The sequence below is a fragment of the Mustela putorius genome, unplaced genomic scaffold (genome assembly GCF_011764305.1).
Source record: "Mustela putorius furo isolate JIRA1106 unplaced genomic scaffold, ASM1176430v1.1 tig00000421_pilon_pilon_pilon, whole genome shotgun sequence".
NCBI lineage: Eukaryota > Metazoa > Chordata > Mammalia > Carnivora > Mustelidae > Mustela > Mustela putorius.
The window spans coordinates 3,840,914-3,860,514 of NW_025421375.1; the positions used below are offsets into that span (position 1 = coordinate 3,840,914).

At 37.6% G+C, this 19,601-nt stretch overlaps 1 protein-coding gene across 1 annotated transcript in view; it reads left to right on the forward strand.

The window, feature by feature from the left end:
- Positions 1–19,601, forward strand: part of CCDC171 (coiled-coil domain containing 171) — a 299,006-nt gene that overhangs the window by 239,595 nt on the left and 39,810 nt on the right. The window contains 1 exon segment of the mRNA XM_013063104.2: positions 15,335–15,487. Coding sequence (XP_012918558.2) covers positions 15,335–15,487 — 153 coding nt within the window.

Consider the following 19,601-nt stretch of genomic DNA (forward strand, 5'->3'; position numbering starts at 1 on the left):
GACGAGTATGTAGGGGACTTCTGCTCTGTACCCAGCCCTGTGCTTGACAGAAGGTTGGGTGACCGAGGAGGGTTGTGCAGTCAGAGAGGATTTACAAAACAGAACCTCAGAACACAAGAGGGGATAAAACAAGCACTTACATGGGATCCCATTTGCCAGCAGTCTTCGGAAAGTGTAAAGGGCAGGGAAAGAGTCTCAGTGCATCACTAGTCTTGTTTTATATTCTTCTCCTCCAATTTTTTTTTTTTTTTTTTTTTAAATAAGAAGAGCCATTTGGCTTTTGGGGGGAGATAATTTACTCGATTTATTTTTATTTATCTACTCAGTTTCAATATGAAATTTAAACATGTATTATTTCCCCAACTTAAATGTGCATCAGGATGTACCATTCCTCTCTTAATACACAGCTGAATGGCTGTACATTACCCTTAAAATAAGATTCAAACTTCTCGTCTTGCCCTTGGGCTGTTGTTCATGATCTGGACCTTGCCTCTTTTCAACTATATGTTCTAACATTCTGTCTTTCAGTCCCTGAGTGTAGGGCAGTACTGACCTTTTTTGCTGTGTAGCTTGAGCACACCGAGCATAGTCCCATTTCTGAGGCTTGGAGCGTATTGGTCCCTTTAATTGGCATGCCTTATGCCAAGTCTTCATGAGGTTTGCTCCTTCATTCATTCATAGGCTTTGCTTAAGTGTCAAATGATGGAAGGCCTTCTCTTGTCACTAACCAAAAGTAGCCACCCTCCTCTCTTCATACTTTCACGGCCTTGACCCTGTTTAATTTTCTTTGATAGTAGGTGACCAAATATATTAGTCTATTACCTGTCTTTCACTAGAATGTAAGACCCATGAGTGCAGGGGAGGGTCTTTAACTGCTGCATCCTCAGCACCTAGAACATAGTTAAGTGCTTAGAAGTACTTGGTGAATATGTTAATGAATGAACCGAGATTTTCTCTATTGCGGCCTTTGTAAGAGGTAGAACTGTGTGTGTGTGTATTAAGGAGAACAGCAAGGAGTTTGGAGTTAGATGGACCTCTGATTCCCAGTTGTGCCACTTATTAGCAATGTGCTCTTAAGAAACTTAGTTATGGACTCTGAGCCTCAGTAGCTTTATGGGCAAATTGTGCTAAATAAGTCCTAAATTGCAAGTACAGGGTAAAGATTAGAGATTATACATTTTGCCACAGAAAACAAGACTGTGTTCAGATTTGTATATATATTGTTTAGGATAGCTAGAAAATGCCTTTCTTTTGTGTTGAGGAATCTAAATCACCGTCACACGTGTATCTATTACTTAAAATAAGGAGTGAATAGTAGTCCAAATAACTCTGGTCTCTGAGGGCTGTAAGTGCATATAAACATTTCTGCGTGTCAGTGCCCGATGTTATGGTTTTGACATTTGGACAAAGCTAGGCTGCCTGCATCACAGCTCACACCGTCACAATTGAATCCAAAAATCTATCTGCACACTCATACCATACTGTCCTACCTCTATGTCAATAACATCTAAGCAGCCCAATAATCCCCATTATAAAACTACCAGTGATGTCAACACACAGTAGGTGCTCAAGAATGGTAACTGTAATAAGTTACTTTTTTCCTGAAGGAGAGCTAAAGTCATGAGGTTAAGCTTCTTCACAGTTTCCTATGACTCACAATTCATTCTGTGTTATCCAATAACGTTAAACTAAAAAACTGTACTCTCAATTTATCAATCTTTGTTAATAAACCCAGTGAAAGTTGTATAATTTAGCATATGTTGGACATTTTGGTATGTTGCTTAAATTGTTAAGTCCTAAAGCAAGGTAATTTATTATTATTAATTATTATTACTATTATTATTCTTTTTATTTTTAAAGATTTTATTTATTTATTTGACAAGACAGAGATCACAAGTAGTCAGAGAGGCAGGCAGAGAGAGAGGAAGGGAAGCAGGTTCCCCACTGAGCAGAGAGCCTGATGCAGGGCTCAATCCCAGGACCCTGGGATCATGACCTAAGCAGAAGGCAGAGGCTTTAACCCACTGAGCCACCCAGGCACCCCTATTATTATTATTATTATTATTAACCTAGCAGTATCTTTGAGAAAACTCATTTCTTTTAGAATTTTTTTTTTTAACATAACTGTTCTTTTTTATGACTTCATGTCCATATGCAGGAATTTCCAGGAGAAACTTTTTTCTCAGTCCTTGATTATTTTGGTGATCTCTTTCCCATATTTTGTGTAGGAAACCAATGTTCCTGCTTATCCCTCTGGTCTTTCTTTATGATAAACTTTAGCATAATAAAAGCAGTAATCACACCATCAGGCTAGAAGCTGCATTTAGCTTCAAGATTGGCTTTGATTCTGTTCTGGTTGGAAATAACATATTTGAAAGAGAATTGTTCTTGTTCTTGGCACATTGAAGTTGTATATGCCATGGTTGAGTGGAGGCCAGCAGAAAGTTTAGAGTCTAAACACGATATAAAGAAAACATCACTTAAAAAAAAATCTGCTGCAGGAGTATTCTGCAAACTCTTGCTGAATATGGTTTCCCATGAGGCTCCTTCTCATACCTGAAAAGCTACTATATTTACATCCTTCAAAGTAGTGCCAGTAAAAATTTTGAGTGATGGCATAAGTCAGGGTCCAGGGCCCATTTCAAATGGCAAAAAGGGGGAAAATGAACTCTGATATTCTCTTTTTCCTTTATAAAATAACACCAATAAAAACATACCTGCATCTACACACTACACGCATCAAGTCAATTCATGGCTATTTTGTCTTCAGTTTGAACTTGATTAAGAAGGTTGTATATTTGCAACAAAATGTCTTTCTTCTAATTTACAGTCCTTATCATTGTCACTGTCATTACTCTAAAGCATTCCGGTGTCTGTAGGTACGTTGCAGTGAATATCAAGTTACACGTGTTTTTTAACCGTGCCCTGTACTAAAGAAATAAAAGCACCTAATCTTAAGTGGTAGCAGGGACCCAGACCAGTCTCTAAAGGAAACATAGTAATTCTAGTACACAGGCAAAACCCCCTATGACATCTTGGGTCAAAAGTGGGCTGTCCGGGAATGGGAAAACATCTTGTATGAGAAATAGAGGGGGAAAAACTTGATTCGCCAAAATCCTACTTTCTATGTAGAGAAAAGGTCATTTTTCTGCCAGGTAACTTCCCAGATATGACAAGATAAAAGCCTTCCCTAGTTTGTAGCCAGTAAAATGGGAATTAAAAAAAAAATTAAAAATAACTTCTTAGTTATATTTATATTCCTTCCATGCCTATGTTTACTGTGCATAGATCTCATAGAGAATGAGGATGTATGACCCAGAAGAGCTCATTCTTTGTGGGTAGGATTTGGGGTATTTTGGTGGTTGGAAGTCTTCTAATGTCCATCACTGGTAACATCAGAGCCTCAAGTCAGGCAGCTGGGAGCTGTACAACACACTGCCATTTTACATATATGAGTCAATGAAAACACACTAGAAGTTGTTTTTCCAAAATGTGTGTCATTTTCAAAAATAACCTATTGTATGAATGATAGAAGATTTTCTTTAATTTGTAAGCTTAATTTAATTTTTTTTCTCATTAAAATAATCTCATGGCCTTCTTTCAAATTACATTTTTCTAAAATCCAAAGAGGTTTTTGGGGGGTAGTGTAGATATTATGTGACATATTAGGACAGAATAGAGACTCATGAATTTGTTGCAAGTGTTTATTGAACCCATATTCTATAGATAGAAGTAAAGGCTCAAGAAAATGTCATCTGAAGTTCCTTTACTTGAAATAAATATTTTCCATTATGTAAGGAAAAAAAAACTAGTTGTCCCGAGTCAGTGTGATATAATAATTATTGAATTTGGGAACTTCAAGAATCCTGGTTTCACAGCAAAATTCAAAATTCAAAATTTTTATACCCTTTCCGTCAGGAGACGAGAGATCCTGGGTTGAATCGACAGTTAAAATGAATGCTGTGATAGACTAGCTGTGTGCATTTTTGAAACTTGGAAAGCCTAGATTAATTCTGCTGCTCTTACTGAGAAATTTGGTATAATAGACAGCCCCCCAAAACAAGCCCAAAATAAAACACTAAACCCCAATTTAAAGGCAACCTCAGAAACTTGCAACACATGGAAGGAGCCCTGGCTCTGGAATTGAACGGACGTGAATTTGAACCCCAGTGCCATTCTTTATTAGTGAGGAGACCTTGGGTAAGGTACTTAGCATACCTGAACCTTGGTTTCCTAATCGTAGAGATAACGTGTCTCACGGAGTCCTGGCCAGAATTAGAAGAGTACATAAAGCTCACGTTGTGATGTTTGGCACATGGTCACTGCGGTTTGCCAGCACTAGGGGCCAGGCAAGCCTTGCAGTGTGGGAACTACAAAGGAAGCAAAGAACACCTTTGGGCCCAGATTGGAGCAAACCTAGACCTTTATGGACTGTCCTCCATCCCAACTTCATTTGGTGATTCCTGTTGTGGTAGGGAGGGTGGGAGCCTACCTCCCTCATTGGCCCCAATTTTAGGGCAGATGTGGGGTTGACTTCCAGTGGAGAAGAGAACTGGGGACAGAGGCCCCTCAGATTGCCTTGATTCCTTTGGGGCCACAGCTATACTCCGGCCCCAGAACAGCTGGCATTGCTGTGACAGGGAGCAAATGGACACAGGTGTCTGCCGTCCTCTCAGGTTGTCTTGCTCACGTGACTCCATAAAGGAGTCTTTGGGAGTTATAGGCAAAGGACTGGTTAAGATATAAAAAGATGTAGTCTGAGACTTTGGCAGATAAGCAGATACCATTTAAAAAGTTTTGGAAGCAGTTTTTGTTCTTCTCTCATGTGTTTCTACAATATGTGTAGATATGTAATTAAATTTATGTATCTCCCCCATTTTAATTAAACAGGAGCAGACTATATATATGTGCATAGGGACTTTGCTTCCCTTTGCTTTTTTTACCTTTTTTATTTTGAAATAATTATAGATTCACAAGACGTTGCAAAAATAGTATCCTTCATCCGGTTTTTCTCTCTAATGTTACATCCTACGTAACTTTAGTACACTATCAAAAACTAGAAGATGGACATCAGTGTGTGTGTGTGTGTGTGTGTGTGTGTAGAGTTCTTGACTTTTTTTTTTAAAGATTTTATTTATTTATTTGACACACGAGAGAGAGAGAAAGCACAAGGAAGCCCAAGCGGCAGGCAGAGGGAGAGGGAAGAGCAGGCTCTCCGCTGCCCATTGCAGGGCTCTCTCCCAGGACACTGGTATCATGACCTGAGCCGAAGGCAGACGCTTAACTGGCTGAGCTACCCAGGCGCCCTGGGTTCTATGACATTTTATTGCAGATGTGTGTTTGTATAGTCACCACCACACTCAAGATACATGACTGTGGGCATCGCCACAAAGATCTCCATCAGCTAACCATTTTTCTCTAGACATTTCGCATGCATGCCCTCGCTCCCCCCCACCCCGAATCATTCCCTAACCCCTTGGAACCATTAAATGCTTTTTGTCTCTATAATTCTGTCAATGATAAATAAATGAAATCCTACAGGATGTGATCTTTTTGAGATTGTCTTTTTTCCCCCACTCAGCATAATACCCTTGAGATCCATCTACATTGCTGTTGTCGTGTCTATCAATAGTTTTGTTCCTTTATATTGTTACACACCAGTAGCCATGGTATGGATGTTTCACAATTTGTTTGGAACAGTTTGTGAAGAACAGTTTGATTGTTTTTCCAGTTTTGGGCTATTTTTTTTTTTTTCCAGTTTTGGGCTATTACCTATAAAGCTGTTACGAACATTCATGTACAGATTTTTGAAATGAACAAAATTTTTAAAGATTTTATCTATTTATTTGTTATAGACAGACAGAGAGCACACAAACAGGGGGAGTGGTAGGCAGAGGGAGAAGCAGGCTCTCTACTGAACAGGGAGCCCAATGCGGGACTCCATCCCAGGACCCTGGGATCATGACCTGAGTGGAAGGCAGATGCTTTAAACTGACTGAGCCACCCAGATGTCCCTGAATAAAATTTTTTTCTCTAGAAAAAAAGACCTAGGACTGTGGTTTCTGGGCCAAATGTAAGTGTATGCTTAATTTTTTAAAGAAATTGCCTTGGGGCACCTGGGTGACTCAGGTGTGTTTTTGAGCGTCTGTCTTCGGCTTGGGTCATGATCCCAAAGTCCCGGGGATCAAGCCCTGCGTAGTGGGGAGTCTGCTTTCCCCCTGTGTCCCTCAACCCTCTCTCTCTCTCTCTCTCTCACACACACACACACACACATACAATCTCTCTCTCTCTCTCTCCAAATAAATAAATAAATAAATAAATCTATCTTTTTTTAAAAAAAATAAAGAAATTGTCAAACTGTTTTCTCTAGAGGGGCTGTACCCATTTTTCATTCTTACCAGAATGTATGAGAATCATTTCTCTGCTTTTTCACCAGCTTTTTATGTTGTCACAATTTCTTCTTTTAGCCATTCTGGTAGGTGTAGAGTACTATCTCCACTGTGGTTTTGTTTTTCCTTCTGTTCCCTAATGGCTCGTGATTTTGAAAATCTTTTAATGTGCTTATATGAGATTTGTATGTTTTCTTTGGTAAAATGTATCTTAGTGTTTCTTGCTCATTTTCTAATTGGATTGTTTGTCATTTTATTATTGAGTTTTGAGAGTTTTTTAAAAAAACATATTCTGAAATCAGTTCTTTATCAGATATGTGGTTTGCAAATGTTTACCCCTATTGTAGCTTTCTTTTAATCTTAGAAAAAGGATCTTTTGAGGGCAAAAGTTTTTAATTCTGGTGAAGTTCAGTTTATTGATTTTTTTCTGTTATGGATTATGCTTTCAGTATCCCATCTAAGAACACTTCAAGCCCTAAGATGCCAAAGATTTTCTCCTATTTTTTTTTTCCTAGAAGTTTTACAGTTTTATATTTTACATTTAAGTCTGTGGTCAATTTTGAGTTAATTTTTATTTAAGGGTGTGTTGGTTGGGCTGTGATTACCAGAATGCTAATATGTCCCCCAAGACCCTTCTCCTGGTGTGCCCCTACCATGTAATTAATCTCTTCCTTTTGAGGGTGGGCAAGACCAGTAAATACAGGATCATTTTGGATGGGCCTGAACTAATCAGATGAGGCTTTTTAAAAGAGGGTAAAGTGAGGGAGATCCTCTGTTGCTGGCCTGGAAGAAAGCAAACAGCAATGTTGAGAAAGGAGGGGTCCATCCAGCAACAACATGAGGCAGTCTTTAGGAACTGAGAGTAACCGTGACTGACAGCCAGCAAGCAAATGGAGACCTCCATTCTCCAGCCTTCAGGAAAGAAATTCTGCCACCAGCTTGAATAAGCTTGGAAAAGGACCTTGAATCTCAGACGAGTCTGTAGCTGCATTTGACCCTTAATTTCAGTGTGCTGAGGCCCTGAGTGGGGCACCCTGCTAACCCAGGCTAGATCTCTTTGGTATGGACTGGCGTATCACTTGGTTCGTTTTTTAGACACAGACTTTCCTATAAGGTGTGTTGAAGGAAAGGAGGGAGGATTTCACAGTGCAGAGGGGCTGGGAGGGGTATCCTTGCTGGTTTATTTACTTCTTGTGCGTTTCAATATGAGCTGTTCAATGTGGCCCGTCTGCTTAAGTGAATTTACGGATTAAAATATTTTACATGGTGTAATCTTTACAATAGTTTGCAGTGAGTTAAAAGGTAGTCTTTAAAATCTTCTATATAAGGTTGTTCTTTTCCTGTGATAAAGTGCTTCAAAGTACTCTTGAACTTAGTATGAATTATGCAATTTTCTTTAACAAAAAGAGAAAGATTCCAAGTCTGTAGTTGGACCTTCTCTTTGATGGCAAGGGGCTGTCAAGAGCATTTTATTTGGAAAATTATTTTAAAAACCCTCCCAAACAAAACACGTTCTTTTACATCAAGGTAAAGTGACATATGCAAAAACAGCAATAACAACAGCCAAACTAACTGCTTTATTGAAGGATTAGGAAGAAAGCATTATGAAAATAGTGTTTGAAAATATGTCTAGAATTCTCAACTTTTTTTCTAAAATCGACCTGAATTTATAAAAATTTATTTAGGTACATGTAAAAAGTTGTGAAGCATAATTTCCTAACCAAAGTGTGTGTTTTGAAACTTTGTTAGAAATATGATATATTTAATGTAAAGTATATTTGTTAAAGGAAAGGTGAATTGGGGAAATCGTAGGGGGAAACAAAGCATGAGAGACTGTGGATTCTGAGAAACTAACTGAGGATTTTGAGGGAGGGGGTTTGGGGGTTGGGTAAGCCTGGTGGTGGGTATTAAGGAGGGCGCGTGCTACATGGAGCGTTGGGTGTGGTGCATAAACAATGAATCTTGGAACACTGAAAAATAAAAGAAAAAACAAAAAAGTGTATTTGTTAAAATAAAAAACACGGCATATTTAAAGAGCAATTGATGAATTCAGGGAAGTTGGAAATTTTCTAGCCCAAATTCCAGTTAAAGCTTTTGTTTAATTGATGGGATTGAAACATGAGTGTCATGATTCACAACACAGCCAATGGTGCCCTTCTGTCACCTGCACCTCATCTTTCCTTGTTTTTACAACATTTTATTTATTTATATGAGAGAGAGAGAGAAAATGAGCCCAAGTGGGAGGAGTGGGGAAGGGAGAGGGAGAAGCAGACCCCCGCTGAGTAGAAGGCCCTATGCGGGGCTCAATCCCAGGACCCTGGGATCTAGACTTGAGCCAAGGCAGGTGCTTAACTGACTGAGCCACCCAGGTGCCCCGTGCATCTCATCTTTTAGCCATGTTTTTGTAGGAGTGGTGCTGGTGGGGACTCAGAATTAGACTTCTGAACAGCAGTTATCACAGAAAGTTATACAAGATTTTTAAAATTATAAAACATACTTCTTTCACTGAAAATCATTAATAATAACTTCTTATTGGGAATAGAAGGTCTCAGGGATATTATAACACAAGGTTAAGCCCACTTCTTATGGCTTATTATGCTTAGCTTCAAGCCCTCATGTGGCCTGTTCCTTCCTTTGCTTGTAGTTTGTGCGAGGTTTCTTTTCTGCAAAATTTTTGTTTATGGTCCCTTCTACTTCTATTCCTTATTGATTCCTCAGAATTCTTGTTGGCTGGTGGCATTCTTAGCAGCTTTTAAATACAACACACATGCACGCTACGCACATGCACACACACAGACACTCAGTGTGCAAAGCAAGGAGGTGGTTGGCGGTCAGCCATCTTGATACAGTCTCTCCTCCACAGCTTTTCCGCTGGAATGTCAACGTGAAACAAAGAACTGTGGATGGGCCAGAAACCAAACGTCCAGACTGCAGAGTCCTATCCTATCGAGATCTTAGACTGGATCTTGCCCGGGAGGACCATTACTATCTGTAGACTGCTGGCAATAGGCCCTTCAGCTCTCTAATTTTCTGCCCTACATTACTAAAATATTGGAAGGAGAGCAAATGAGCAACCTTACCAGAGTCACTCCTTGATAATGAAGAAAATAATTTTCCTTTAATTCCAGGTGCTCATCAACAAAATTTGATACTAAAAACTATGAGTGTGTTATCGCAGTAAGATTTTCTTCCTTGAGAATGACATAATAATTCACTCAGATGTGGAACTTCAGAAACAAGACCAAAGAGCAAAGGAAACAAAAAGGAGAGAGAGGAGAGGAGAGGCAGAGAGGGAGAGAGGAGGAGAGGCAAACCAAGAGACAAGACTCTTAACTCTAGAGAGCAAACTGATGGTGACCAGAGCGGGGCTTTGGTGGGAGGATGGGTGAAATCCGTGGCGGGGGATTGAGGAGGGTGCTGGTGATGTATGGAAGTGTTGACTCTCTATATTGTACACCTGAAGCTAATATAACACTATGTTAACTACCTGGAGTTTAAGTAAAAACTTTTTAAAAAAGGACATCATAAATAGGAGCTATTTTATTATCAGTGGGCAGTTCTGTTTTGTTTTGTTTTTATTATGTCAGTCACCATACAGTACGTCATTAGTTGTTTTTTTTTTTTTTAAAGATTTTTATTTATTTATGATAGAGACACAATGAGAGAGGGAACACAAGCAGGGGGCGTGGGAGAGGGAGAAGCAGGCTTCCTGCAAAGCAGGAATGATGCAAAAGTTGGGTAATCATCCTTTCTGATGGCTGAGTAATATCCCATTGTGTATATGGACCACATCTTCTTTATCCATTTGTCTGTTGAAGGTCATCTTGTCTCTTTCCACAGTTTGGCTGTTGTGGACTTTGCTGTTAGGAACATTGGGGTACATATGGCCCTCCTTTCCACTACATCTGTAACTTTGGGGTAAATACCCAGTAGTGCAATTGGTGGGTCATAGGGTAGCTCTATTTTTTAACTTTTTATTTTTTTTTAAAGATTTTATTTATTTATTTGACAGACAGAGATCACAAGTAGGCAGAGAGGCAGGCAGAGAGAGAGAGGAGAAGCAGGCTCCCTCCAGAGCAGAGAGCCTGATGCAGAGCTCTTTCCCAGGACCCTGGGACCATGACCTGAGCAGAAGGCAGAAGCTTTTTAACCCACTGAGCCACCCAGGTGTCCCTATTTTTTAACTTTTTAAGGAATCTCCATACTGTTCTCCAAAGTGGCTGCACCAGCTTGCATTCCTACCAACAGTATATAAGGGGGTTTCCCTTTCTCCACAACTTCTCCCAACACTTGTTTCTTGTCTGGTCATTTTTTTTGCCATTCTCACTGGTATAAGGTAGTATCTCCATGTGGTTTTGATTTGAATTTCCCTGATGGCTAATGATGATGAACATTTTTTCATGTCTATTAGCCATTTGTATGTCTTCTTTGGAGAAGTGTCTGTTCATGTCTTACCAGTGGGCAGTTTGTGTTGTTAGAAAGTAAATATTCATTGGCCTCTAAAATTCTTTAAATTTGAAAGGGCTTTAATATTTCAATATGTATAAAATATTTAATATTTAAAGTATTTATATTATGTCTAACAATACCCATCAGAAATATTAAATCTTTGGGGCATCCGGGTGGCTCAGTAGGTTAAGTGTCCTACACATGGTTTTGGCTCAGGTCATGATCTTGGGGTTGTGGAATTGAGACCCACAGGCTCTGTGCTCAGTGGGGAGTCTGCTTCTGCCTCTCTCCCTCTGCCCTCCCCCTCTAAAATAAATAAATAAATCTTAAAAAAAGAAATATTGAATCTTTGCTTTATGAGTTAAAGTAATAATTTTCCTAATTTGATCCCATTATCATTACTAACAGCCAAAATTTACCAGACGGTTTACTATGTTCAGACAGGTAAGGTCTTTCCAGGTTTTAATAGTGCTTTAATCTTCACAAAATCCTTATAAGTTTGGAATTATCATCCCCATTTTATGGGGATTTATTATATTCCACATACTTGGTATATCCATTTTACATGGTATATTTATATGGTAGATGGAATGAAGTATAACTATAGTTATATTTAAAGGGAAATATTTGAGGTTTTTGCTTCCTAGTTACTCAAAAATATAGATAAAAAGTTTGCTCTTTTGGCTTCTAGGCCTCACGACATTTTCCATTAATTTCTTCTCCTGACATCAGGTTCCCAAGGACTGCATTTCTCCCGAAATCCAGTTTTGAAGTCAGCCTAAATTACATAATAATATATACATAATGAATTACATAAATAATATTGTAGTGCACAAGTGACAGTCATCTACTGTATCTAAAAATTTTTTGAATTCTGAAAACACTTACCCTTTTCCTTAAAATGGCTAGGGTGTGGAATTTTTATGTGGATTCTCTCCTCTTGTTATGTTTGATTATAACACTCCAGATTATCTCTGTAACAAAAGCCTGTTCTTATCCAGAAAACCGTCTTTTGTTCTGTTTCTCCGGGAACTAGATAAGCCCCGCTGAGATACAGGTCTCATGGTGTGGCCAAAATCCCTACGGCCAAAGATGTCACGGCATAAATTCTCCAGTGCTGGGCGAGCTGATCACAGTATCATGCTGTTCTGTCGTTGTTTGCTGATATAAAAAAGATGAGATGTTTTAGTACAGAAACAGAGGTTAGACCTTGGGAGCTTGATACGGAAGTCACTAGGTGCTCATTCCTTCCCCCTCCCCCTGCCCCCCGCCCCAGTGCCCCTCTCAGTTTATTCAGAGGATTCATTTCCACTTCTTCCCACCTGACACCTTTTCTATTAAAGAGTTGGGTTTTTCACTGGAATCCTTTGTGACGTAGTTTTGAATTACTTCTTAATATTGGCAGTTTAACGTTCTTTATTCCTCAAAAGGTCCTGGTGTTTCTTGGAGTAACTGTGATTTCACAGGCAACGCCCCTCCCCCGACCATGCTATAATATACTTTTATGCCATGAAACATGCTTGCTGTATTTACCACTCTTCTTGTTGTTCTGAAAAGATATATAAGCATTGTAAAAAACCGCTTTCATCTCTCAAATGCAATACTGCTTTAAAAGATTTTAAATGTCTAACATTCTAAATCCTATGCAAAAAATTGATTATCATTATATTCTTTTTAGTGTTATAAAGAATAATATGTGGTATCTCTTAATATGTGCTGAATATTAGATTTAGTTATTAAAAGTAGATCAAGGAAGGAGCCAAAATAATTATGACTTTTGGTCCATCCACCATATAAAAATTTAGGTGTAACTCCTCAAAAAAGTATTTTATTTTTTTTTAAAAAGAGGTTTGAAGGAATATCATTTTTCCTTGAAGAGTATCATGTACATGAGAATTCATGAAATATGTTTCTCTAAATTTAGGATGTGGGATAACTTTGGAAATGTTGAGGTTTTTTATCTTTGACTGTTAGAAGCCAATTCTATTGTGCCTTAACAGTGAAATCATAATTCAGGAGCCCATACTGACAGAAGAGTACTTCCTTTTTTTTATTCAATAAGCTCTTATGCATGTTTTTTTGTACCTTTTATACATTTTAGGTCCTTATCCAACAAGAATATATGTATGCAAACCACCTATCACAGATTGTCTCATTAAGATCTTAATGGAGAATTTAAAAAAATAGAACTAAAGTAATACTACAATGAGATTCAGTGAGAGTGAGATTTTTTTTGGAGGGCTTTCTTACACAGATGCAACGAAGTTGAAGGATGAAGAGAATGGCTTTGCCTTAGAATTTTTAATTACCTGAGACTTTTACAACAGTTTTGGAAGTAGGCAAGAAAATGACCTTTCTTCCCAGTACGTGGAGGGAAAAAATGGAAGCCCAGAGAGAAGACGTGGCATTGTCCAACAGAGCAAGGCTGAGTAAGCAGCAGAGTGGGGACTAGACCGAAATAGGACTTGTGATACTTGGTTTACAACCTGGTGAAGATGAATGAATTATGGGTAGAGAGACACTTGTCATAGGAAGAAGCAGATAGGGTTTTATAGTTTCTAGGTTTTTTGTTTGTTTGTTTTTTAAAAGATTTTATTTATTTATTTGACAGAGAGAGATCACAAGTAGGCAGAGAGGCAGGCAGAGAGAGAGAGAGAGAGAGGAGGAAGCAGACTCCCTGCTAAGCAGAGAGACTGATGCGGAGCTCGATCCCTAGACTCTGGGATCATGACCTGAGCCAAAGGCAGAGGCTTTAACCCACTGAGGCACCCAGGCGCCCCTATAGTTTTCTGGTTTTTACATACCTTTGAAACCCAGAGAAATATTTTGTGTTAGTATTAGCTATAAGCTCATCTTGAAATGACTCAAAGTAAGGTAGAGATGTTCCCAAACATGAAGTCATACCATGCTCATTCAATGTTGGGTAATAGAATTCTCTATTTGTGTATTCTGTCCTTTTGTGCCTACAGCTGTGCTTTTCACTTCTTTTTTCAACTTGAACAAAGTATAGTTAACAATTTATACATTAGAGTGTTAAGATTATAGTTTTCCCAAATATCTTCATCCTTTCCTATAAGGTATTTTATGCCAACATACGGCTTCAACTTGGGGTTTTTTAAAAATCTTTTCATTCATTCATTCATTCATTCATTCATTCATTCATTCAACAAGTGCTCACTGTGGGCCACTAACATCCCTGATGATACAGAGATGATTAGGCATAGTATCTGGCCTAAGGAGCTCCTCAGTTTAGTAAAGAGAAACACGTAAACTAATACTTTTCTGCTAAAGCAATAAGCATTATGATAAAAGTAAGCATGGGGGGGCCCACAGAAAGCTAGAGTAAATGTTAACAGTGCCTTTGGGTTCAAAGAGGTTTCTTGAAAGAGATGGTGTCCGAGCTTAATATTTTAGGGCAAATAGGAATTTATTAGGAGAAAAGGTGCGTATTTTCTTACTTTTACCTATAAATAGTTAACCTACTTCTGTTTTTCAGACATTGTATACATTGTTTCTTATTCTTTGTTCACCACATTATTTCATGTGCATTCAGAATTGCTCAAATATCTAGTTTCTCAAAGCTTTTCCAAATCAAACCCTTTGGATTGAATAGAATTTAGAAATTCTCAGACTGTCTACCATTTTACTTGCTTGTTGCTGTGTTTTAGAACATTTTTTTTTTCAGGTAAATAATACAACATTATCTTTGAATATGTCTTTGAAAATATTTGTTTTTTATTATATTTGAGGTATTTTGAAAGACTTTTTAAAAAAGTTTGTGATAGCGTTCTTGGACTTACAATTCACTACTGGTTGCTTTAGAAGAAGAAGTCTGTAAAATATGATTAAACTGTTGTAACAGGGGTCGAATAATCCCCCAAATATAACTTATTTAGGGAGGAGAAAAACTTACACACACCTGTATTTTATTATATATAGTATAACACATGAAGCAATCCTCTGTTATATGAATGAACACAATTATGCTTTTTTGTACAATGTAAGAATCACATTATTTACTCTTAAACAAATTACAGGATTATTTCAGCTCCTTTTGTTTTCAAACCATTTGTTTTTTTAGGTGGACTGAAAATTTTACTAACTCAGCTCATTTTGAAATATCTTGCTTATATATCCATCTATTGTATGTCTCAAGATTGAAATTTAGGTCAAATTACAATTTGAATTCAACTTCACAAAGAAAATAAGTGTGCCATCTTTTAAAAATTGCATTCTAAATTTTAAACACAATAGATCAAAGTACATCTCATTTAAATATATACTCTGGGAAAGAAGTCTCAATTATTTTCTCCCAAACTTTCTTAAAATAGTCCCTGTTCTCAATATAAAATGTGAGGGTTAGCTTTATTATTTGAAAGAAAGATGAAAAGTTGTTTATATTAAAATTTTAATGATTTTGCTTTCAAATTTATGGAAATTCTTCTTTGGGGACATCTTTATTTGAATTGTATGTGACATTATATTTATTTCTTAAGGCTATGATTAAAAGTTTCATGGATGTCTACCAGCTTGCAAGTGCTAGAATTGCTACATTAGAGAAGGAAATGACATCTCATCGGAGTCACATTGCAACGTTGAAATCAGAACTTCACACGGCTTGTTTACGAGAAAATGAAAGTTTACAATCAGTAAGTCCTACAACATTGCTTCTCTTCTTTGTCTAGGGTCACAAGTTTACATTCATATTTTTTTTTGTTCATGAGATTGCTTGCCAATATATATGATTTAGGGTAAGTGATCAATCAAGCAGTGTGAAATTGTTAGTGTGGAGAAAATTTTGAAGAAAGAGAGGCAATTAATTTTTCCATTGTATCATGTATAAAGATAAATGCACACTGTTAGCAATGCTAAAACACTACATCAAGATTCCTTTGTGTTTGGCAGCCCGGCTGACAGTTGGATTTGGCAGTACGCATAGTTAAAGCTTGCAACTGTCTGAAGATTCAGTGTGTCCCATTAAGACAGAATATTATTAATTATGCGTATAAACCAAAATGGTAATTAGAACATGTGATTATTCTCTGTAGAAAACTAGACTTATCCATAATACATGCCTAGCTAAAGATGCATGTTGTGATTCATCTATATGATTAAAATTCAGTTTCAGCAGTCATTTTATGTCTTAAAATTTTAGCCCATGATGAAATTTGGGCTCTGTTAAGAGTAAACAAAATTTTCTTCATTTGAAATATGTGTTTGGGGTGTATCAGAAAATGAATAAAGGAACCAAATGAACATTTAAAACTTTTCCTCCAAAGGCAAATATATCAACAGTGAGCTTCAGAAGGTTACCAATCACTGGAGTGCCTTTTTTCCTTTTTTGGCCTGATTATAATGACTCAGGGTGACTTGTAAGGAAAACAGTATCACTTTTCTTTCTTTCTTTTTTTTTTTAGATCCAGTGCAGTAATTTATTTAAAAACAAAAACAAAAACTCAGTACACCAACACACCAGTAACTTAATAAAAAACTCCACATTTTGGAAATTAAGTCTTTTTTAAAAATATTTTTTTGCCTTTGGCTATTAACTCTTTTCCACTGATACATTCAACAGAAGAAGACTTAGTATTAAAGCAAATAGCTGTGTGACTATGGGTTGATTCCATTAGATCTCACTTCAGGTGTCTTCATCCCTATGAAACCTTTATGACCATCATATTTAAAATTGCAGCTACCAACCATTCCCCACCCCCAAACTCTGTCTCATTCTCACCCCAAATGGCCTGTGTACCTTACACCTTCCTGGCTTTCTTTCACGATAGCACTTATTCTTGATTGGCATAATTTGCGTCATATTTATTTGCTTATTATTTGCTCCCTATTCTCATAGAATATAGGTTCCACAGAGGCAAGCAATTTGGGGTATTTCTTCTCTGCTCTGATGGCACTCTAAAGGCAAGAACAGCCTTGCCCACAGTAGGTGCTTAACTGATGTCTTGTGAGTGAAAATACTAGCACTACGTCCAGTAAAATGACCAAACCAATAATTTGGGACCTGAGATGTTGAGTCCAATTTTTAAAAAAATGACTTTGTTAATTTCTTAATGAGAGAGTGGTAAATTTGATCTCCACCAAGATAAATTAAAATGAAGAGGAAACCTATTTAAAAAAAAAAAAAACTAAAGCATTTCAAATTTATTCTAGCCTTTCTCTGAAACATACCTCCATTTCTTCCTGTGAATGCTCTAGTCCCGTTGGTTAGTATTTCATTATACTGTCTAGGTTCTGTCAGCTTTATTGGGTCATACTACTACTTATTGTTTGTTACTGTTATGCATATAAAAGTAAATACTTGCATTTTAAGAAAGGCCACACACTTGATAAGGTGGGATTGTTTCCCCCTGGATTCAAAAAAAATTATATATATATTTTTTACCAATTATTGTGCTACTGATGTCATAATGAAAGTGTGCCTCTCTGTCATCATAAAACTCTACTCCTCAACCTTTCCTCTCCTGAACACATCTGTAAGGATATGCTCATCATCTTGTTTGTACGAGGTGGTTCACCCTGGCTGTGATTCTCAAAAGGGGACATGTGTCATGTGAGAAACTCCCAGCAGGTTATGATTTGTCATTCTAGGAAAACGCTGCCCTATCCTGTATCCCTAGGGGTGTTTACTCTGATCTCTTTCCTTAGTTGAGATTTAAGATTTTTTGAAACAGCAATAAGTTGCTCTAGTAATTTCATTTTTCAAGACATTTGTGTATGCCTTTCAACCTTGAACTCCTTCAGAATGCTCTGGGGGAGGTGGAAAGAGCCTCAGTCTTTGTATTTCATAGAGAAGAGGTGATAGAGTTTTTCGAGATAGGAGCAGAGGCTTTTGAATTATACCCATTAGGAATATAATCAAGTGTAAATAACAGAAAACCTGATCAACGTGATTTGAAAAATCCTGGTTCTCTGTGTTTTTTTTTTTCTTTTTTTTTCTCACATAGCAAGAAGTCTAGGTATAGGTGGCTGTTGTCCTGTGGCTCTTGGTGGTCTAGCTTTCTCTGTGATTTCTCTGCTACTCTCTAAGTATCATAAGACAGCAGCCAGCTCTAGGATTTATAATCACATTCAAGTTATGAGGATGGGATGGCCCAGCAATATTTGCTTTTTATATATAATAAAGCCTGAGAAGGCTTTTCCTTTAAAAACCATTTAAATGTATTTACATAGATTTAATTTAAATATTTATAAATTTTAATATACATTTAATAGATAATAGATATTAAATATATGGAAATATATTTATTTATATATTTAAAAAAGGAAAAGCCTTCCAAGGAAGCTCCAAACATATTTTGCACTTACATCCCATTGGCTGGGCCACATGGCCACTTGTAGCTGTAAGGTAATGAGTCAAGGAACAGGGGAATTAGGAATCAATAGTGTGTGCTAAGTCAATAAATCTGGATTTAATTTCAATTCTATCAATTGCTCATTGTGTGGCTAAGTAGGGTCTTCATCTGTAAAATGGGTAATGGTCCCACTCCTTAACAGAGATGCTGGGAGCTCCAGTGAGAAGTGTTGAAGCACTTTGCTTTGTACTTACCGAGTAGTCAGTCCAAAAAGAAAAAAAAAAAAAGCTGGCTATTTTTTTTTAAGATCTTATTTATTCATTTGAAAGGGAGAGAGTAAGGCAGAGGGGGAAGCAGACTCCCTGCTGAGCAGAGTCTGATGGGGGGCTTGATCCCAGGACCCTGAGATCATGACCTGAGCCGAAGGCAGAGGCTTAACCCACTGAGCTACCCCCAGCCACCCCAGCTATTATTTTTATCACCATTATCTTGATAGAAAGTAATTGGATTGCACCACAGGAAAAGATAATTTACTAACCTTCTGTCTTCGGTTGCAAACCCTGTCATTTTGTTCTGCCTCCTACCGTAGCCTTGGACTTGTGATTCCCCCTCTGTGATCACCATCAGTATATTCCAGTGACTGAGCTCTCCATCCTTTCTGCAGCAAGCCCATATCCCTTCCTTTCATTGACACATTCTTGAAAAGTAGTCCACTTCTTCTTCTGTATTCTTGTCTCCCATTCATTCCTCAGCTCTGCTGCTATCTGACTTTGGAGTCTATCAATACACTGAAACTATTTTCTCAAAGGTCGCAAATAGTTTTCTGCTTGCTCCCATTCATTAGTTTCCTTCTCATGCCTTTTAATCTTTCTGCAACATATGAAGCTTTTAACTACTTTCTTCTTTAAATGCTCACCTCCTTTGTTTCACTCGTTATTGACTTTTTCTTCTTTGGCTTTCTGGTCTCTACTTACTTGAGCTCTGCTTTCTTTGTATTCTTGCTTCTTAATTTTTTCTTTATCCATTAGTTCAATATTTATTCAGCATCTACTCTAAAGCAGGCATAATTCTGGTCCGAGGGACATTATGTGAACCAAAACAGACAATCCTGCTCTCATGAACTTAAAATCTAACAATAGAAGAAATTATTTTCATATAATCACTCTAATATGTAATTATTAACCAGGATAAGTGCTCTGAAAGAAAAGAACTGAAGCATGTAAGAGTTTTTTTGAAACAAATGAGCTTACCCTAGACTAAGGTAACAGCAAAGCTTTTTCAGGGTCAGTGGTGCTTGAGTTAGTATCTGAAGACTGGGTAGGAGTTATGCAGAAGGACAGCAGTGGCCCAGATCAGGAGGAGGAATGGGAACATCTGGAAGGTCCTGTGAAGGACAGAAGAAACTGAAATAATACCGGTGAGGCTAGAATAAAGAGAGCAGAGCCAAGAGTGGCCT